At 37.3% G+C, this 20,554-nt stretch overlaps 2 protein-coding genes and 1 long non-coding RNA gene across 4 annotated transcripts in view; 1 reads left to right on the plus strand and 2 right to left on the minus strand.

The window, feature by feature from the left end:
* Positions 1–4,111, plus strand: part of LOC133647811 (uncharacterized) — a 21,549-nt gene extending 17,438 nt beyond the window's left edge. Inside the window, exon 4 of the long non-coding RNA XR_009825782.1 lies at positions 3,823–4,111. This is a non-coding gene — a long non-coding RNA (uncharacterized LOC133647811). The remainder of the gene's footprint in view (positions 1–3,822) is intronic.
* Positions 3,461–6,661, minus strand: sox7 (SRY-box transcription factor 7). 2 transcript variants are annotated; one of them, XM_062043515.1, is made up of 2 exons: positions 6,034–6,661; positions 3,461–4,822 (listed from the first exon to the last, which is right to left on the minus strand). In XM_062043515.1, the coding sequence occupies exons 1-2, from the start codon at positions 6,263–6,265 to the stop codon at positions 3,894–3,896; spliced, it is 1,161 nt and encodes a 386-aa protein (XP_061899499.1). In that variant the 5' UTR covers positions 6,266–6,661; the 3' UTR covers positions 3,461–3,893. The 2 variants fall into 2 exon arrangements, with proteins under 2 accessions (XP_061899499.1, XP_061899500.1); XM_062043516.1 differs by lacking the exon at positions 6,034–6,661 and adding an exon at positions 5,850–5,859.
* Positions 6,662–17,519: 10,858 nt separating this feature from the next.
* Positions 17,520–20,554, minus strand: part of pinx1 (PIN2 (TERF1) interacting telomerase inhibitor 1) — a 57,655-nt gene continuing 54,620 nt past the window's right edge. The window contains exon 7 of the mRNA XM_062044664.1: positions 17,520–18,547. Coding sequence (XP_061900648.1) covers positions 18,014–18,547 — 534 coding nt within the window. The 3' untranslated portion in view covers positions 17,520–18,013. The remainder of the gene's footprint in view (positions 18,548–20,554) is intronic.

Consider the following 20,554-nt stretch of genomic DNA (forward strand, 5'->3'; position numbering starts at 1 on the left):
AGATAGATAGATAGATAGATGGATAGATTTTTAACTCATTGTGGCTCCCGAGTCAAAACATTTGGGCGTCGCTTCTGTACAAAATGCGTCAATAATCGATTTATAATCGAATTGTAGTCCATGAATTGGAGTCAAATCGTGAGGTGCCATGTTTTTCAACCAATCTTTCTCAAATGTCCTTGTCGGTCCCCTTGAAGGTGTGGTGCTAAACACCCTGAAGGTACATTGGGTGTTTTTTAAAGGTGTGTGAGAAATTGGCGTTTTGGTTCCTAGAGCCAACACAAGTCTCAGTAAAAAAAAAAAAAAAGCCTACAGATTTGCATGAAATGAATTAGAAAAGGATCTGAGGCTACACTGATCCCTTCGGGGGAATTTCAGGCCATTTTAAAGGATGGAAAAGCTGTTTGTTTTGGGCACTGTACTTGGTTTTATTGAAACATGTTATTTCTTACCTACACGTGTTTTTACGTTTATGTTAGTAAATTTTTATTTTTAACTATAGTGTGCGACTGCTTCTGGTTGTTGTTGTTCTATTTATTTGTAAAACCTGTTTTTACTGCCCACTTGGAAAGGTCACTCTTGCAAAAGAGATCCTGATCTCAATTAGATTTTTACCTGGTTAAATAAAGGAAAATGAACTATCGAATCAATCCGTATCATGTGGTGTATTTGTCCGCAAAATAATAGCACCGACAACAAGGCACAGGTGCATGCTGTGACACATTTGCATTGTTTTGTCTGTAGAGCAGTGGTTCTTAACCTTGTTGGAGGTACCGAACCCCACCAGTTTCATATGTGCATTCACCGAACCCTTCTTAAGTGAAAAATAAAATGTTGTTTTTTTTCAAATTCAAGACAAAGTTATGTGCATGAACTTCACCTTTTTCAAAGAACAAAACCAACACAGTGCATGAACTGACAACAAATTACACACATGCAAATCAGATGGAAAATTAGAGGGAACATCGTTTGGGGGTATTCATAATCAGTGTTGGGACTAACGCGTTACTAGGTAACGCGTTACTGTAACGCCGTTAGTTTTGGCGGTAACTAGTAATCTAACGCGTTATTTTTTTATATACAGTAACTCAGTTACCGTTACTGCATGATGCGTTACTGCGTTATTTTACGTTATTTTTTTGTAGTATCGGCTAGAAACTGAAGATCTGAGTGTGTTTTATTGGAGCGCTCCGGTGGAAAAGAAGAGGCGTGCTTTCCCCCACCCACCGAAAGCACGCCTCCCCGCAGGGGAGACGTTCCTCCAGAGCCGTACTTCGGGTCTAACAACCTTCACTTTACCCGGAAGAGGGTCTTTACAGCTGAGGGTGAATGACGAGCCCGGCGGTTTGTTGCAACTTTGTGACTTTATTGCACGCAGCCATCCACCAAGCTAGAGCACCTACACGCACTCACTGTCGCCGCTCCCTCACCTCTCTCGCCCACTCACTCACTGACGTCACTCACCTCTCATGCTGTCTTATCTTAAAGGGCCACACACACACACACACATACGCTACTCTCATAACAACTAACATCATGGCGAAGCCAGAAGTCAAGTTTTTTAACATGGAGACATTCTCAATACTTTTCTTTTGTCGAGCACAAAGAAAATAACATTTTAGTTAAATGTAAGTTGTGTCTTGGATCAAAGATCCTATCTACTTAAGAGTTAAAGTTAAAGTGCCATTATGTTGCAGCTATTTAAAATAGTTTTGTCAATTTTTTCTGGCCTGAAATAAATTGGCCCTTTGAAACATATCTTTATCTTTGTGTGTTGTATGTAGACCACATTGTTTGTGTGTTGTATGTAGACCACATTGTTTGTGTGTTGTATGTAGACCACATTGTTTGTGTGTTGTATGTAGACCACATTGTTTGTGTGTTGTATGTAGACCACATTGTTTGTGTGTTGTATGTAGACCACATTGTTTGTGTGTTGTATGTAGACCAAATTGTTTGTGTGTTGTATGTAGACCACATTGTTTGTGTGTTGTATGTAGACCACATTGTTTGTGTGTTGTATGTAGACCACATTGTTTGTGTGTTGTATGTAGACCACATTGTTTGTGTGTTGTATGTAGACCAAATTGTTTGTGTGTTGTATGTAGACCACATTGTTTGTGTGTTGTATGTAGACCACATTGTTTGTGTGTTGTAAGTAGACCACATTGTTTGTGTGTTGTATGTAGACCACATTGTTTGTGTGTTGTAAGTAGACCACATTGTTTGTGTGTTGTAAGTAGACCACATTGTTTGTGTGTTGTATGTAGACCACATTGCTTTCTGAGTTCAGTGATGCAAATGCATGTCAAGTTGATCAACAGATGGTATTATTCTCCAGTGCAATAACAGTACTGAAATGAAGGCTAAAAGGGCATTAATGGGAGCCTTAAAAAAAAGGGGGGGAAAAAGAAGTAACTAAATAGTTACTTTTCACAGTAACGCATTACTTTTTGGTGTAAGTAGATGAGTTAGTAACTGAGTTACTTTTGAAATAAAGTAACTAGTAATTGTAACTAGTTACTGGTTTTCAGTAACTAACCCAACACTGTTCATAATACGCAGATAGGGAGAAGTTATTTACACAATGAGTCGGGTGTGTCTTGACCTCCGCCGAACCCCTGAGGCCGACTCACCGAACCCCTAGGGTTCGATCGAACCCGGGTTAAGAACCACTGCTGTAGAGGTTCCTGACGTAAGACTTTCAGTAAAAGGACGCTTGTTTGTTCTTGACTGGATGGATGGGACTCGCTAACATGCACCAAGGGAGTCTGCTGGTGGGACCTCCGGAGCTGACCACCAATATTGCCACCATGCCCGGGGGCAGTACTCTGACCCCGCCTCTAAATGGAGCGTCCACCCAGGGGTAGGAAAGGTAATGATGTCACCCTGAAGGATGGCGCTGCACACATGATGAATGTTGTCACATCACTCATGTTTAAAATAAATATGAGCGTGCTTTCAAAGCCTCGACACAGCGGTACACTTTCCTCGGAATAGCAGCATGACCACATCGCTCTGGTTCTTTAATGGCGGGTCCAGCCAGGCCCAAACATCCTGACATGGAGAGCTTCCCCCCTACACACACACACACAAGCCCTTACACACCTTATCAGGCAGGAAACACTGCTCCTCCGCCACATCCTCTTTACAAGAAGCACGACTCAAGCCTTCCCAAAAAACGCAGGAAGACCAGCCAGGATTTGTCAAAAAGCCCCCCGAATTCCTTCTGTAAGAAAAAAAAAAGGAGGAAAAAATGTGTATAAAAGGAGGCCCTGCCTGTTTTTCCCGTATTTTATTTATTTATGTACACTGAGATTATGAAAGGTCTGCATCAGCAAGATAGACGCGTACATGAAGAACGGCACAAAAGCAGGGTGGTGGGATGGAGGCGGTCTAATCCTCTTCAAAGAGCATGATGATGATATTAAGGTGTGGGCGTGCAGCACGACAACATGTCTACCTTTTACTTATTTGCCTTTATTCAGGACTCTTTCGCTTTGTACAGGACACCGAAAATGTGAAATTTCAAAGAAAGAAAGAAAAAATGCTACTTTCCATTATCCACAATTTTCAAAACCAGCATACATTAATACTGCAGCTTAAATTATTGTGTCTTTATAGAGGTTGTGATTATAATATAGTTTATATTATTTCATAGGAAGCATTGACAAAAACAATTAGAATGACTCCCACAGTGGAGCGCCGGGATTGAATTAAATTAGCGTCTGTACACGTCTTTAGTGGTTCTACATTTACAAGTACTGTTTTGAAATGTACAGGTGGTCCCCCTGAGGTGTCTTAATTGAGTGTTCCTTTCAGGTTCTGCTCCTAGTCTGGTGGCACCCTCTCAATCAGACTTCTTGAAAGCGTCTCTGATCGCCGGGGCCGTCTCATGAGATGCCGTAGTTGTTGTAGTAGGCGGCGGTGGCGTCGGCCAGCACCGAGATGAGACTGGTCTCCGTGGTGCTACTGGGACACGTCAAGGTGGAGACGGGGGAGGAGGCGGAGGACACCTGGACGTGGCCCGTGACCGTGACCTGCTCGGCATGGAAGCCGCCCCCGGTGGAGTTCAGGTACTGGTCAAACTCGTCGCGGTCCACCTCACCCAGGAGTTCGGCCTGACTCAGCTGGTCCAGCGTCTCCAGGTGAGCCTGCGTCTCCGGGGGCGGGGACAGCTGCCCTAGGTGGCCTTGATGGTGGAGGTGAATTTGAGGGAAGTGGGAGGGACTGTAGTAAGAGAAAGGAGTTATCAGTCCTTGGCCGCCGCCGCCGCCACCTGTAGGGACCATGTGGGGCATGTGTGCGCCACCACAATGGATTTGGGTCTGGGTGTAGTCCATGTGGTATGGCGGCGGGCTGCTCATGTGACTTGGGTGCGGCTCCTCAGGATGTTGATAATAGGAAGGGGGTACGTGCTCGTGGTCCACAGCGTCCAAGGGGGACATCTCCGGCGGGGTGGGCAGGCCGTAGGGGTAGGTGTCGAAACTGTTTGACGCGGCGGGGTCTCGGAAGCTTCGCACGCCAGGCAGAGCGGGGCTCGGGCTGGAGAAGCCGTTGCGGACGCCCACAGGGCTGCCCCCGGCCTTTTCCAGGGGGCGGCAGAGGGCACGCTGCTCGGGAAGGGAGTTCTGGTCGGGTCCCGCCAGGCCGCCCAGGAGGAACCCGGGATCCACGCGCTTGCAGATGCGCTTCAGCTGCTTCTTGCGGCGAGGGCGGTACTTGTAGTTGGGATAGTCCTGCATGTGCTGCACGCGCAGACGCTCCGCTTCCTCCACGTAGGGACGCTTTTGGGGAGGGGTTAGGGCCTTCCACGACTTGCCTGTACATCACCACAATAAAGAAAAAAAACACATTATTTATTTTAAAAAGTGACATATTGTTTCAAAGTTGAACATGTTTTTTCGCATTTGCATTCAAAACTGCATTAGGATGTTAAGCCTTTTAAGTGCAAGACACGACATGTTATCCATAAAAGTATTAAAGCGCTGCAATATCGCAATGGAATTGGGTTCATGTTTAGAGCTTAAAATTAAAGAATGAATTCACGTGAACAAGAAATTCCAAATATTTGTGCAAGTTGGAAGTTGACAACTTTAAGCTTTGATTTGCACGTTTGTTGTCAAATGAAACCAGAGGGCACAAGTTTGAAACATTCTTTATTTTTAAAAGTGACATATTGTTTCAAAGTTGAACATGTTTTTCTAACATTCACATTCAGAACTGCATTATGTTAAGCTTTTTAAGTGCAACCAAGACATGTTATCCATAAACGTATTAAAGCGCTGCAATATAGCAATGGAATTGGGTTCATGTTTAGAGCTTAAAATTAAAGAATGAATTCACGTGAACAACAAATTCCCAATATTTTTTTTTTAATTGTTAGTTGACAACTTTAAGCTTTGATTTGCAAGTTTGTTGTAAAATGAAACACGAGAGCACAAGTTTGATTTTTAATTACATTTTAATAAATTATTTTATTCCAGACTGCACATTAGAAGAAGAAAAAAAAGTCAATGTATATATAACTCACAAAAAAGATGTCCTATTACTTGAAATAGGCCTGCCTGTGTAGAGATAATTGTTTCCAATATAATATTGTAGTTTAATAATACTAATGATAACAATAATAATAATAGTTGTGATAATATTGTTGCTTACCCAGCATTTTGCTAAGACTGCACATTAGAAGAAGAAAAGAGTCAATTTATAACTCATAAAAAAAGATGTCCTGTTACTTGAAATAGGCCTGGATTTGTAGAGATAATTGTTTTCAATATAATGATCAAAACAATATAATATTGTAGTTTAATAATAATAATAATAGTTGTGATAATATTGTTGCTTACCCAGCATCTTGCTAAGACTGCACTTTAGAAGAAGAAAAAAGTCAACTAACTCATAAAAAATATGTCTGGTTACTTGAAATAGGCCTGGATTTGTAGAGATAATTGTTTCCAATATAATGATCCAAACAATATAATATTGTAGTTTAATAATAATAATAATAGTTGTGATAATATTGTTGCTTACCCAGCATCTTGCTAAGTTCGGCGTTGTGCAGGTCTGGGTTCTGGACGGCCAGCCGTTTCCTCTCGTCCTTGGCCCACACCATGAAGGCGTTCATGGGCCGCCTGATGCGGGGCTCCGGCGTCTTGTCCCCGGCTGCTCTGTGCGGGCCGTGCGCGTCCGCGACGTCGCCGTCCGCCGGGGGACACTCGAAGGACTCGGGCCAAGACGAGTACGCGCTGATGAGGGCAGCCATGTGCGCGCTCCTCGCCCGCCAAAGTTGCGCACAAGTTGAACTCTTTCACTCGGAGTGATGTCGAATTGGGGGGAAACCTTTTTACTTTAAAATGAGTTTTCAAAGAGATGCTCTAAGGATGTGCGAGAAGGAGATTTGGAGCTGAGGTTTGCGGATTGTGTTCCAGGATCTCCTCCAGCATGGAAGGGGCTTTATATTTGAGGAGGGGGGAGTCCAGCACGAACCCTGCGGGAATCTCGGCTCCTCCTCGATGCCTGCGAGTCCAGTGGAGGTGTGATCCAGCCCGACCCCACATCTACATTCTCCCTCACGTCTCCTTTGAAGGGTTGAAGGAATCTGTTTGGCGTGACACTCCTTCTTCGTGACGTGTGGACAAACTTATCAGACCTGTTCAGGTGTGTGTGTCAGCCAGGTGAGGTCAGCTTATTCAAACCCTATGACGTCAAATCCAGTTGCTTAAAGTCAATCAAAAGCAGGCAAATGTTGACCAAAATATTGTCAGATATTTCCAATTATAAAAAACAACAACAGTTTTTCTATTAAACTAATTATTAGATAATTATAGTGCAATTAGTTAATTGTTTATTCTTTGAAACAATCTTATAAATAAATATATATATATATATATATATATATATATATATATATATATATATATATATATATATATATATATATATATATATATATATATATATATATATATATATATATATATATATATATATATATATGTATGTATGTATGTATGTATGTATGTATGTATATACACTACCGTTCAAAAGTTTGGGGTCACCCAAACAATTTAGTGGAATAGCCTTCATTTCTAAGAACAAGAATAGACTGTCGAGTTTCAGATGAAAGTTCTCTTTTTCTGGCCATTTTGAGCGTTTAATTGACCCCACAAATGTGATGCTCCAGAAACTCAATCTGCTCAAAGGAAGGTCAGTTTTGTAGCTTCTGTAACGAGCTAAACTGTTTTCAGATGTGTGAACATGATTGCACAAGGGTTTTCTAATCATCAATTAGCCTGCTGAGCCAATGAGCAAACACATTGTACCATTAGAACACTGGAGTGATAGTTGCTGGAAATGGGCCTCTATACACCTATGTAGATATTGCACCAAAAACCAGACATTTGCAGCTAGAATAGTCATTTACCACATTAGCAATGTATAGAGTGTATTTCTTTAATGTTAAGACTAGTTTAAAGTTATCTTCATTGTAAAGTACAGTGCTTTTTCTTCAAAAATAAGGACATTTCAATGTGACCCCAAACTTTTGAACGGTAGTATATATATATATATATATATATATATATATATATATATATATATATATATATATATATATATATATATATATATATATATATATATATATATATATATATATATATATATATATATATATATATATGTACAGACATACATATGTGTATATACATATATACACATTATAAATATATGCATATATATACAGTACATGTGTATATATATACACACATATTGTATATACAATATATATATACTGTATATACATGTATATATACACACACACACACACACACGGTGGCAGAGGGGTTAGTGCATCTGCCTCACAATACAAAAGTCCTGAGTAGTCCTGAGTTCAATCCCGGGCTCGGGATCTTTCTGTGTGGAGTTTGCATGTTCTCCCAGTGACTGCGTGGGTTCCCTCCGGGTACTCCGGCTTCCTCCCACCTCCAAAGACATGCACCTGGGGATAGGCTGATTGGCCCTAGTGTGTGAATGTGAGTGTGAATGTTGTCTGTCTATGCGATGAGGTGGTGACTTGTCCAGGGTGTACCCTGCCTTCCACCCGATTGCAGCTGAGATAGGCTCCAGCGACCCCCCAAGCGGTAGAAAATGGATGGACATACATATATATATATATATATATATATATATATACACAACCTGAGGGTTTCTGGTTCAATCCCCGGCTTCATCAATCCTAGCCCCGCCCGTTGTGTCCTTGGGCAAGACACTTCACCCTTGCTCCTGATGGGTTGTTGGTTAGGGTCTTGCATGGCAGCTCCACAGTGTGTGAATGTGTGTGTGTGAATGGGTGAATGTGGAAATAGTATCAAAGCACTTTGAGTACCTTAAAGGTAGAAAAGCGCTATACAAGTTTAACCCATATATATATACATACATACATGGACACATATATATATATATATATATATATATATATATATATATATATATATATATATATATATATATATATATATATATATATATATATATATATATATATATACATACATATATATATACATATATATATACATACATACATAAATATATATATATATACACATACATACCTATACATATATATACATACATACCTATACATATATATATATATACATACATACATACATACCTATACATATAAATACATACATACATATACATATTTACACATACATATTTACACACATATATATATATATATATATATATATATATATATATATATATATATATATATATATATATATATATATATATATATATATATATATGTGGACTCTAACTAGTGTGCTCGCTGGCAAATTTCACCGACATTTTTTTTAATAAAACTTACCAAGTTGTGTGTAAATGACATGCATTCAAGTAGAATGTTTAAAAAAGTGTGTGTGCAAATATGAAAAAAACAACATTTGTTTCTTGGCTCATATAATGAAAACGTCGGAAATTCATTTATTTTATTTTATTTTAACCTGTGTTATTGTTGATCTAGATTAGGGGTGCCACAGTTGGCCAGACAAAGGGTGACTCCCAAGATGTATCACATCCTCATATTGACCTCTTTCAAGCACACAATCATCAAGTCAGCTGTTACAAGTGTGTGTTCATCTGGAGCCCAAAGATGCAGAGACGTCAGAAGTCACGTAGGTATATTTAGATTTCTTTAAAAAAAAATAAAAAAAATAAATGGATATAGTTCTCATGCAGGGAACATGTAGGCACGTTTAGGAAGACAACAAAAATGACCCATCACAATCTGGCAAGACTGGCTTAGGAGGCTTCCTGAATGGCAACCAGGGACAGGTGTGTCCTGATTGCCAATCAAAGACAAGAAGTGGAAACAGGAAGTGGAAACAACAAATAGAAAGCTGGACAGGAAATAACAGAAAATACAAGAAACTACTAATAACTGTCATGTGAGGTCATGACTGCAAGGCTGACGAGTTGCCATCCATCACATATGACTAAGTTACGTATACAGTATATGGCAGTGTGGGACAACATGGTGCTGCTCTACGCTAAAATTGCTGAGTTTAGCCCAAGGCCGGTCGGCACATTTTCCCTTTGAACCTTGCAGTCAGAAAGTTTGGGCACCCCTGTACAGATGTACTTTACAAAAGAAGAGTGTGGCGTACTTCTTTATTTGTAGTTAACTTAATTAAATGTGTTGATATATTTAGTGTTTGGTGCAACCGGACCAGATCAATAATTATTATTATTTTAGCCCAATTATTTGAACATTCTAGGAAGTAGTTCATTGTTTATTCTACTAAAAACATGTTTATATATTTTACTTTTTACAGATTTAATATTTTAGAAATTATGGGAATAAGCGGTAAAAATGGATGGATGGATGGATCTTTTGTATACATTTTTTGTACTCTTGTACTTTGTACGCTTTTTTTAGTTTCTTTGCATTATAAAAAATTGATTAATTCTTTTTCTGTTAAACAAATTATTTGATAATTATTGTAGTGATTATTTTCTAAGACAATAATACTCAACATTGCAGGAATAAGTTAATTCTTAACTCGATTGAACAATGTTTTTAATTACGTTTTAATCCATTTTAATTGAATTTTTTAAAACAAAGAACTCATTAATCATTGTTAATGCTAATTTTAAGAATTGTATTATTTTTTGTATTCATTTTTGTAATTTATTTTTAGTTTCTTGGCTGATTTTGTGAAAATATTAGGAATTATTTCATTTATTTTTCTATTAGAAACGCTTTTTAATAATCATTTTGATGATTATTTTCTAGGCCATATAATGACCAGTCCTTAATTTTGTACTCTATAAACCAATCAATATTTGAGATTTATATATATATATATATATATATATATATATATATATATATATATATATATATATATATATATATATATATATATATATATATATATATATATATATACACATATATATTACATTTTTAAAATTGTAGCAAAGTTTAGAAACTGTTTAATATTGTTGTATTAATTTTAAAAATTGTTTTGGATGATTTTATAAAAATGATAGGACTTTCTTTTTTTCTATTTCTATTAAACAAATTATTAGATTATTATTGTAGTAATTATTTTCTAGGTTAAGCATAATGAACATTTCAGGAATTTGTTCAACCTTTACTCTATTAAACAATTCTTTGTCTATAAAATTTTTTTGGGGAAAAAAATATTATTTTTTTTTTAGGAATTTTAGTGTTTTATTTTTGTAAATGTTTTATTTATGCGGCAAATTTTATGAAAATGTTTGGAATTTTTTTTTTTTTCCTAGAAGATCAAACAGCGTCTAGAAGATTATACTTGTCTTACACTACCAGGAAATGTATATGATATTATTTGGAATGTTTCTTATGTCCTGTTTTAATGGACATTTGTACACCTTTGGTCAAGAAGGCGCAAATATTGAACTCTGTCAGATCATTCCCAATTTAACTTGAATAATCCAGAATTAGTGGTTAAGTTCTTTTTGTTAGAATTAAAGTTAAAGTACCACTGATAGTCACACACACACACACACACACACACACACACACCAGGTGTGGTGAAATTAACCTCTGCATTTGACCCATCCCCTTGATCCACCCCCTGGGAGGTGAGGGGAGCAGTGAGCAGCAGCGGTGGCCGCGCCCGGGAATCATTTTGGTGATTTAACCCCCAATTCCAACCCTTGATGCTGAGTGCCAAGCAGGGAGGTAATGGCTCCCATTTTTATAGTCTTTGGTATGACTCGGCCGGGGTTTGAACTCACAACCTACGGACACTCGAACCACAAGGCCGCTGAGCAGGCTTGTTAACACTTGTTTCACTGTTTCCACACCAAATAATATGAATTGTGGTTAACTTATTTGTGCACCTGTATGACCACAAATTAAAACATGTACAGTTAAGTAATAAAGATGGTGGCAAGCATGTTAATTAACACACAGGCATGCACACAAATGCTCCAGCTATAGCTACCAATCAGTTTCCTTCTGTGGCTACAAGTCAGTGCTTATCAAATCTGGGAGTTCCTGTTGACAGGATACTCTTGCGCTGAAGCCGTGGAGTCGCTCTCGCTCACACGCACCCGCACACTTTCATGATTCATCCTGTTTGTGGGGTTTCAAACTACACTACATGAACACAAGTTTTGAGATGCACCCAGTAGGGGCGAGGCTTATTTACAAATGATCCAAATGTGTCATGTTAACAAGGCATTTTTGGGACAAAACAGGGTAAATAAAGGGCATATATGAAGACTTTGGTATCTATCATGTTATAACATCAGTGACCTCTGACCTTACAAATGCACAGAAAATTCCCCCCCACACACACTTCTAAAACATTGCACTATGTACACACACACACACACACAGGAAGAGGATGCGACACCTGAAGACAGATTGTGCATCAGCAATACTATCCTCTTAACACACTGATTTGCACTGGAAGTGTATGTGAGGGTAAGAGTCACAATCGTGTGTGTGTGTGTGTGCTTGTATTTTTACCCTTCTTGAGACATCAACAAGGAAAAGTACCTTCCAAGGTAGGACATAAATCATGGTCCCAATAAGGAAAACCATTGCATCTAATAGAGAATTTGCACCCCTGATGGTGAAATCTATCAAAAAAAAAAAGGAGGGATTTTTCAAATTGACCGTGTGTCGGTTTTAAAAGTGCTCCCCCTCTGGTCAACATATGAAATAACAAGTGTGTGTAAGAAATTGAAATGTGCCCCCTTTGACCAAAATTAATTGAAAAAAATAAATATGTATATAGAGACATACTGTAACACCTTGAAGTAAATAATGAAGATTTATTATTTATTTATTTAAGATTAAAAACTGATTACAAACAAAAAAATTAACTAAAAGCAGTCTTTTTCTTGTAAAATTATGACTTTTTCATGTAAAATTATACATTTTTAATGCAAAATGGTGACATTTGTCATCTAAAATTCTGACTTATTACAATATTGCCAATTTTTTTGTTGTTCTTGTAAAATAGTGAATTTTTTGGAGTAAAATTATGACTTTTGTGACATTGTGACTTTTGTCATAATTTTGCCGAGTAAAATTCAGATTATTATTATAATATTGCCAGCATTTTAAAGTTTTCTTATAAAATTGTGACTTTTGTCGAGTAAAATTACGACTCTTTTCATAAAATTGCAAACATTTGAAGCTTTTCTTGTAAAATTGCGACTGTTAATGAGTAAAAATTCCAACTTTTATCATAACATTGTACAAATGTTCAGTTTTTCTTGTAAAATGTTGACTTGCATTGGGTAAAATTATGCCTTTCATCATAAAACTGCCAAAATTCTATGTTTTACTTGTGAAATTGTGACCTTTCTCTTGTGAAATTCCAACTCAGTTTTCACAACAAGCGTTTTTATATTTGCATTGTATGTATATATTATTAATGTTGTAAATACAAATCTTTATATATCTAGAAAGAGTGGTCCTAAAGAGGTAGGCATTTTTCGGAGGTCTCAAGAAGGTAACAAATACAAGAAAATGTGTGTGTGTGTGGGCTGGTAGTTGATGCTCCACCAACCAGCTGTTACGACATGTGGTCAATGTGAACGACGACATAAACAGTACTTACTACACGGACTATAGAGGTTTGAAGCTATCTTAAATCCCTATTTAAATCCATTTGATTATGCAACTTGGAGCATGTGAGTCCTTGTAAAGCCCCTTGAACTACAATACAGTACAATAATTAATAGGTATGTTGTGGCAAATGACAAAAAAAACATGGGTTTGCTGGTCATTTATTTACCGGCATTGTTGGGCCGTCAGCTAAACACAAAAACTACTTGAGCAGCATGAATGGGCAGGTCGTACCATTATCCAGGCAGGAAGTTACTCAACAATCATCAATTTAGTAGAAAGTGAGAGTTTGGTTTGGTTGTGAGAAAAAGGCAGAGGATTAGATAAAAAAACAAGTTGAGGGGTTTTTGTTTCATGTTGGGAAATGACAAGTCCTGAGAAATTGGAACCACTGGCCAAAATGATGGAATGACCAGACTTGGAGGATGTTCATTTAATTGCCTTATTTTGGAGGGGGAAAAAACAGATATATAATCATTTAAAATGGTAGCTTTCAATTTCACCAAACGAAATCAAGAAAATAAATTGTGGTAGTTTGTATAACAGTTTAATCTTTTGATCAAGCAGAGTTAAAACAATTGTGGAAACACTCAAATCAAATCTGAGAAAAAAATTGAATCACTTCCAATAGGTTAAATACAGTCGTGGTCAAAAGTTTACGTACACTTGTAAAGAACATAATGTCATGGCTGTCTTGAGTTTCCAATCATTTCTACAACTGTTATTTTTTTGTGATAGTGATTGGAGCACATACTTGTTGGCCACAAAAAAACATTCATGAAGTTTGGTTGTTTTATGAATTTATTATGGGTCTACTGAAAATGTGACTAAATGTGCTGGGTCAAAAGTATACATACAGCAATGTTAATATTTGGTTACATGTCCCTTGGCAAGTTTCACTGCAATAAGGCACTTTTGGTAGCCATCCACAAGCTTCTGGTTACATTTTTGATGACTCCTCTTGACAAAATTGGTGCAGTTCAGCTAAATTTGTTGGTTTTCTGACATGGACTTGTTTCTTCAGCATTGTCCACACGTTTAAGTCAGGACTTTGGGAAGGCCATTCTAAAACCTTCATTCTAGCCTGATTTAGCCATTCCTTTACCACTTCTGACGTGTGTTTAGGGTCATTGTCCTGTTGGAACACCCAACTGCGCCCAAGACCCAACCTCTGGGCTGATGATTTTAGGTTGTCCTGAAGAATTTGGAGGTAATCCTCCTTTTTCATTGTCCCATTTACTCTCTGTAAAGCACCAGTTCCATTGGCAGCAAAACAGGCCCAGAGCATAATACTACCACCACCATGCTTGACGGTGGGAATGGTGTTCCTGGGATTAAAAGTTTCCCCTTTTCTCCTCCAAACATATTGCCGGGTATTGTGGCCAAACAGCTCAATTTCTGTTTCATCTGACATCACATGGACAAAGATAAGACCTTCTGGAGGAAAGTTCTGTGGAATTATTGGAACAGAAATGATTGGAAACTCAAGACAGTCATTATGTCCTTCACAAGTGTATGTAAACTTTTGACCACGACTGTATGTTCATTACTCTGCAGTTAAAACAAGTGTTCACGCCTTAGAGTGCTGTTGCACCAGGTGGATTGACATGAATCATGGCTCCAATACAAGATATGTCATTGGAAACAAAGAAGAGTATTATTAAACTTCTTCAAGAAGGTAAATCCTGATGCAATGTTGCAAAAGATGTTGATTGTTCAAAGTCAGCTGTGTCTAAAATCTGGACCAAAAGATGTTGATTGTTCAAAGTCAGCTGTGTCTAAAATCTGGACCAAAGACAAACAACATGGGAGGATTGTAAAAGACACAAATACTCGTAGACCAAGGGAAAAATATCAAAGTATCAATACAGAAAACTTTAAGCAATATGTCTTGAAAACAAAACATGCACAGCAAAGCAAATGACTTAGCTTAGACGTAGCTGCCATTGACATCTAAACCAGTGGTGACATTCAAATGAAATTTATGAAGACGATTGCCTTAACAAAAGACGCACATTTCCACAGTCATTGATGATATGGAGCTGCATGCCAGCTAAAGGCACTGGGAAGATGCTGTCATCACATCTTCAATATACTGTATGCACAAATTGACATTTCGGACACTGTTCTTATTCCATAAATGAAAAGGATGTTTGAGGATGATATCATTTTTCAAGATGATAATGCATCTTGCCATAGGAAAAAGACTGTAAATATTTTTGCTTTAAGAAAGACACATAAGGTCAATGTCATGGCCTGCAAACAGTCCGAATCTCAATCCTTTTGAAAATCTGTGGTGGAAATTGAAGAAAATGGCCCATGACAAGACAACAGCAATCATAGAAATTTCAGCAAAATTGATGAGTACAGTTTGTCACCAGCATCATGGACTGCAAGCTGCTATAAAAGCCAGAGGTGGTGCCACAAAGCACTAGTAGTGTTTGTTTTCCATTATTCCATCATTTCTTCTTGAGTGATTTCTTATTTTTGTCACAGTTAACTGGAGACCACCATTTATCATCTTGATATCTTTTAGTGTTTCTTAAAGCCAGAAAGTTACCGTTTGATGTTTGTTGTCTGCTTTTTTCTACAAAATTAAACAACTGAATGAACATCGTCCTTTTCTGGTCATAACATAATTTTGCCCAGGGTTAAGGACATGGTAGTATTCCAAAGCTATTGAGAAACTTGTAGATGGGAAGTGTAGTCCAAGTAGTCATGAACATTTTTCCTGTGAAAAAAACCTAATATTTTATATTCATCATGAGAAATTAGTGTCAAAGATAAGCTGCATATTTTCATTTTGTCATTAGAAAATTATATATATAAAAAAGTTGTTTTCTTACAATAAATGTGTTGAAAATGACAAAAAGCTGAACCGTGCATGTATTTCTTTTCATGAGAAAATCTTAAAAAATTGAGACAAAAATTTGAGCCATATAATTTTTTTTCTCAAAAGAAATCAATTAAGACTGAATTTGGTTTAGGCAAAATATAAGACAACGTTTATAAGTGTGTTTATGTTTCATGTTGGGAAATTACTTGAAAATAAGAAATTATAAGACATTTTTACTTTCAGAAATTTGTTGGACAAAACAAAATAAACTGGTTGAAAATGAGAAAAAACTGAACCGTGTATTTCTTCTTCTGGGAAAATGGAAAAACGTTTGTTTTTGTCATGAAAAATCAGTAATACGTAAGTTTGGTTTAGTCGTGAAAAAAGGCAGAACACAAGACAAAGTTGTTTGTGTTTCATGCTAGGAAATTACTGGAAAATGACAAGTTGAGCGCAAGGTTTGTGCTATGAGAAGTTGCCATGAGGTATTTTTACCATGAGAAATTTGTTGGAAACAGGACAAAACAAAAGACAAAACTAAAAATTGTTGAAAATGAAAAAAAGTTTTTTTCGTCCCATGAAAAATATTGGATAACATAGCATAAGACCTGTCATAAGTCAGTGGAAAATAACATTCAAGCACAATGTGTAATTTTCTCATGACAGCTGAAAATTAAACAAATGATCGCTATATTTTTTCTTAAGAATGTTGAAATAATTTTTTAAACAGCAGACATTTATCCAAGAAAATATTGCGAAGCTGCAGATTGCATGTTTGACTGAGAAGCAGCTCGCGCAGGAAATACAGTAGGAGTCCACTCTCCAAGGTAAATGTTGCACAATTACATTACATTACTTAAAATTACTATAGTTGCTTGTGCTACATTTTGTGTTTTTGGTTAGATCATTAAAATATTTAATCACGATTAATCCCATTTTGTCCATAGTTTACTTATATTTAACCAAGACTAAATATATTATCTCTAATAAGGGTACCTTATTAAAATGTACACCCAATATGGGACTGGACAGATTGTTTAATGTATGCTTTTTAATAGCTCAACACAAAATGCACACAAACATCGACGCAAGACATTTTTCAAAGAACAAATTAGTAGAAGTTGAAGCCTGCAAGTTTCTTGATGGGAAATCTGTAGGACATTTAAAACAGCTGTGTTTTCTACCTGCATTTCAAACGGTTAGCTGCTCAAGATTAAGAATGGAAAATTGTCTTGGTAGGTGGTTCCTTGATACCATAAAAGATAAGCCAATCAAGTTCTTTCTTTGGATAGAATGAGTCATCACGTCCAAGGTGGTTGCATCAGATGGACATGTTGACTGTTAAATATACAATGGAAACACTCCAGTGTACTCAACAGACCTCCAAAAAGTGCAACATCAAGCATGCACTCATCTATATACAAGGTTAGCCACAGCACAAGGAAGCTGTGACTGACACACCTGCTGGGGGTGTTTCCTGTATAAAATGTAAGAAAAATGAAATACAAATCAGCTGTTATTTGATTTGAATTTATTTTGGGTTGGGTTCATTTTGTACAGCTCATACATGTCATGTTTTGCAAATAGCATGAGATCCTTTCAACAAAACACCCCAGTCATAATGTAGATTCATAAGAAATACCGTTTTGAAAAACATTGGAATTTCTATTCATAGTGTAATGCAAGAAAAATCCTTTATACATACCTGTATATAGAGTCAAAATGATTAAAAATGTGGACTATAATGTTTAGTTCAATTCATTGGAATGGATCTATTAAAAATCATCCAAGGCCAAATAATGTATGTTTGATGGTTAATGTGACAGCAAGGAATGTTGCTGAATGGGCTGTTGTGAAATGCTAGTATGTTTTTTCCCCAGAATGTGTAGTCAAAAATGTTGGCTAAAAAAATTGTGGCTTAACCTGTCGTGGTGATTCTAGAGGACAATTAAAGATACCTTGTAAAAATCTGATGAGCTCCTCACATTGATGCTCATCTCCTTGTCCAAAATGGGAGAGACTTCTCAGAAATCTTGCTTCTTTTCTTTGGGCTTTTTCGATTTCTTCTCCATTACTTCCACCACCTCGCTGCATTTCGACACATTCTGGGCAAGTCCATCCAGCATCGCGCCTAACTTTTTGTTTTTTTTATGCCTCTTCTTGGGTGAAGGTCTCTCCTCCTCCTCCTCACAGTCCTGCTCTACAGCCGAGCTTGAGTTTTTATTCAAAACCCCTTCCAGCTCCTCATTTTTCCTCTTTCTCTTCTTATGCTTCGAAGGCTGCTTGTCCTCACTAGCTTCTTCTGCAACGGGTGCACTGCGACTTACTTCCACCTCCTTTGCAACCTTTTTATTCTTCTTCTTTTTGGGCTTTTTGCTGGATGCAGAAGAAGCCTCCCATGTTTGGTTCTCAACTGAAGAGGAGGCAGAGGCCTGGTTACGGGCCAATTTCAACTGGGCCATTCTCTTCGCAAAGTATTCCTTCATGGTCAGGGTGCTGGTGGTGGTGTTGTCAAGTTCACAAGAAGAAGCTGGAGTGGGAATTTCGGCGTTGTTGCTCTAGAAGATAATGCGGTAGGTTTAGTTAATGACACACAATAGCTTTTAGGTGAACGTCCATCATCCTGCAAATATTACCCAGGAAGATTAAAAGCAGAGAAGATCACGTTGATGCAACAATCAATGTTAAAGGGTTACTTTGAAGACATTATCAATGCAACTGGGTGTTTTTGGTTTGTTCATTTGATACAGGATTTAAAGGCGCAGAAGCCCACTGGCTCAAAATTATATAAAAAAAAAAGAATCACCAAAGGCTAACATATGTTCCTAAAAGTGGTTCAAGAACAAATATTTAACAAATACATGTCTATATTTGTCACAATTACAAGTTAAACTTTGTAAAAATTGCAGTTCGTTCCGAATAAGGTGCCTGGCAATCAGGCGGTCAATCACGGCTATCTTGCACAAATATGCATTCTCGTCACATGTGTAAATACACAAGTCATGAAGATCTTTGAGAATTAATCGAATTCGATTGAACAAGTTGTATGCAAACTTTTGGCTCCAATTATTGAGCACATAATATCTCGGTGCACTCTAAAAATAATCACTGAGTGTGTCATGTGAATGACGCTTGATTTAAATATCAATTCAAATCGTTCTTTAACAAAATTGTTTATTTACAATTACAGCACACAGCTCTGGTGTGCCACATCCTGGATGGCTTTATATAGCGTTGCAAAATAGCCCGTCTTGTGCCGCAATTCTTTTAGGAGTTGCACATTTATACTTCACTAACAATTTATAAGCAAAATGTATCGTAAAAGTAAGCTGAAGTTTCTGAATGATTAATTCAAGTGACAACAACAATCTTGACGTTGTGGTTGTCATTGATCACTACTAGACAACAAGGTAAATATGTAGTCAACACCTACCATGAATTGATTAACGTGGACCCCGACTTAAACCAGTTGAAAAACGTATTCGGGTGTTACCATTTAGTGGTCAATTGTACGGAATATGTACTGTACTGTGCAATCTACTAATAAAAGTTTCAATCAATCAATCAATCAATGTAGTTGCTCCCTCTGGAGACACTGCCCCTTAGTGTTTTGGAATGGAATTGCAACTCACACACAAGCCCCTCCCGAAGCGCTTTAAACGAATCAGAACACCGCTAGAGGGAACGCAGGCTATGTGACACAAGAGCATATTTCAGCCTCAAAGTGTGGCACAGCTTATATGGTCGGACCAGGAAGCGGAAGATAACTGCTTGCAGTTTGTTCAAATGTGAGCACCTTCTGGGCAGCCGCCTAACCACTGCAAACAGGCCCTTTAACTTTTTACACCAGTGAAACAGTTACGAACATTAGCATGAAGCACATTAGCGATGTGACTAAACCCAAAATGACCGGACAGATAGCTATTAAAAAAAAGGTGACCAAATTGTAAAACACCTAAACATGCCTTTCATCTAAGGATTACAATGTTCACAGAGTATTATAATGGTTATGCAATACATCCCAAACCTGTTATACTTGTTTTTGCAACTACAAACAAAGCAAGCACATATCAGTTTTATGTTTTTAAATTAAATGTCTCAAGGGTCAAATGCATTGGAAGATCTTCTGGGTGGTCTACTTTAAATGTTTGTGAGTCTTCAAGAAGTGCTATTGTGCACTTTTTACATACTCCTTTGAAAGCCAGCATCTTTTGCAGTGGACATTTATTTTTAGTCAAATTCTAAAATGTGTAAAAGAAAATTGCCCTGTTATGCAAAACAAATGTACACTGCAAGGGACACAGGCTCTCAGAAAATATATACTGTAACTCTGCAGTTGTCTAACAATATATGTCATATACTATAGGGTTGTCCCGATAGCAATATTTTGGTACCGGTACCAAAATGTGTACAGATATTTTTCAAAATAAAGGGGACCACAAAAAATTTAATTATTCGCTTCATTTTAACTAAACATCTTATGATTCTTATTGCACTCAAAAAACAGTTTTAGAAGATTGAAACTAAAATTAAAAAGGCATTAAACACATTGGCCTTTTCGTATT

This window comes from Entelurus aequoreus, linkage group LG04 (genome assembly GCF_033978785.1).
Source record: "Entelurus aequoreus isolate RoL-2023_Sb linkage group LG04, RoL_Eaeq_v1.1, whole genome shotgun sequence".
In the NCBI taxonomy this organism is placed as follows: Eukaryota; Metazoa; Chordata; class Actinopteri; order Syngnathiformes; family Syngnathidae; genus Entelurus; species Entelurus aequoreus.

Bases quoted from the DNA above. Each gene is read 5' to 3' on its own strand.
- sox7 (XM_062043515.1), bottom strand. From the start codon at position 6,265: ATGGCTGCCCTCATCAGCGCGTACTCGTCTTGGCCCGAGTCCTTCGAG. The intron at 4,823-6,033 runs GTAAGCAACAAT...GGTGATGTACAG, and splicing joins CGAACTTAGCAAGATGCTGG to GCAAGTCGTGGAAGGCCCTA.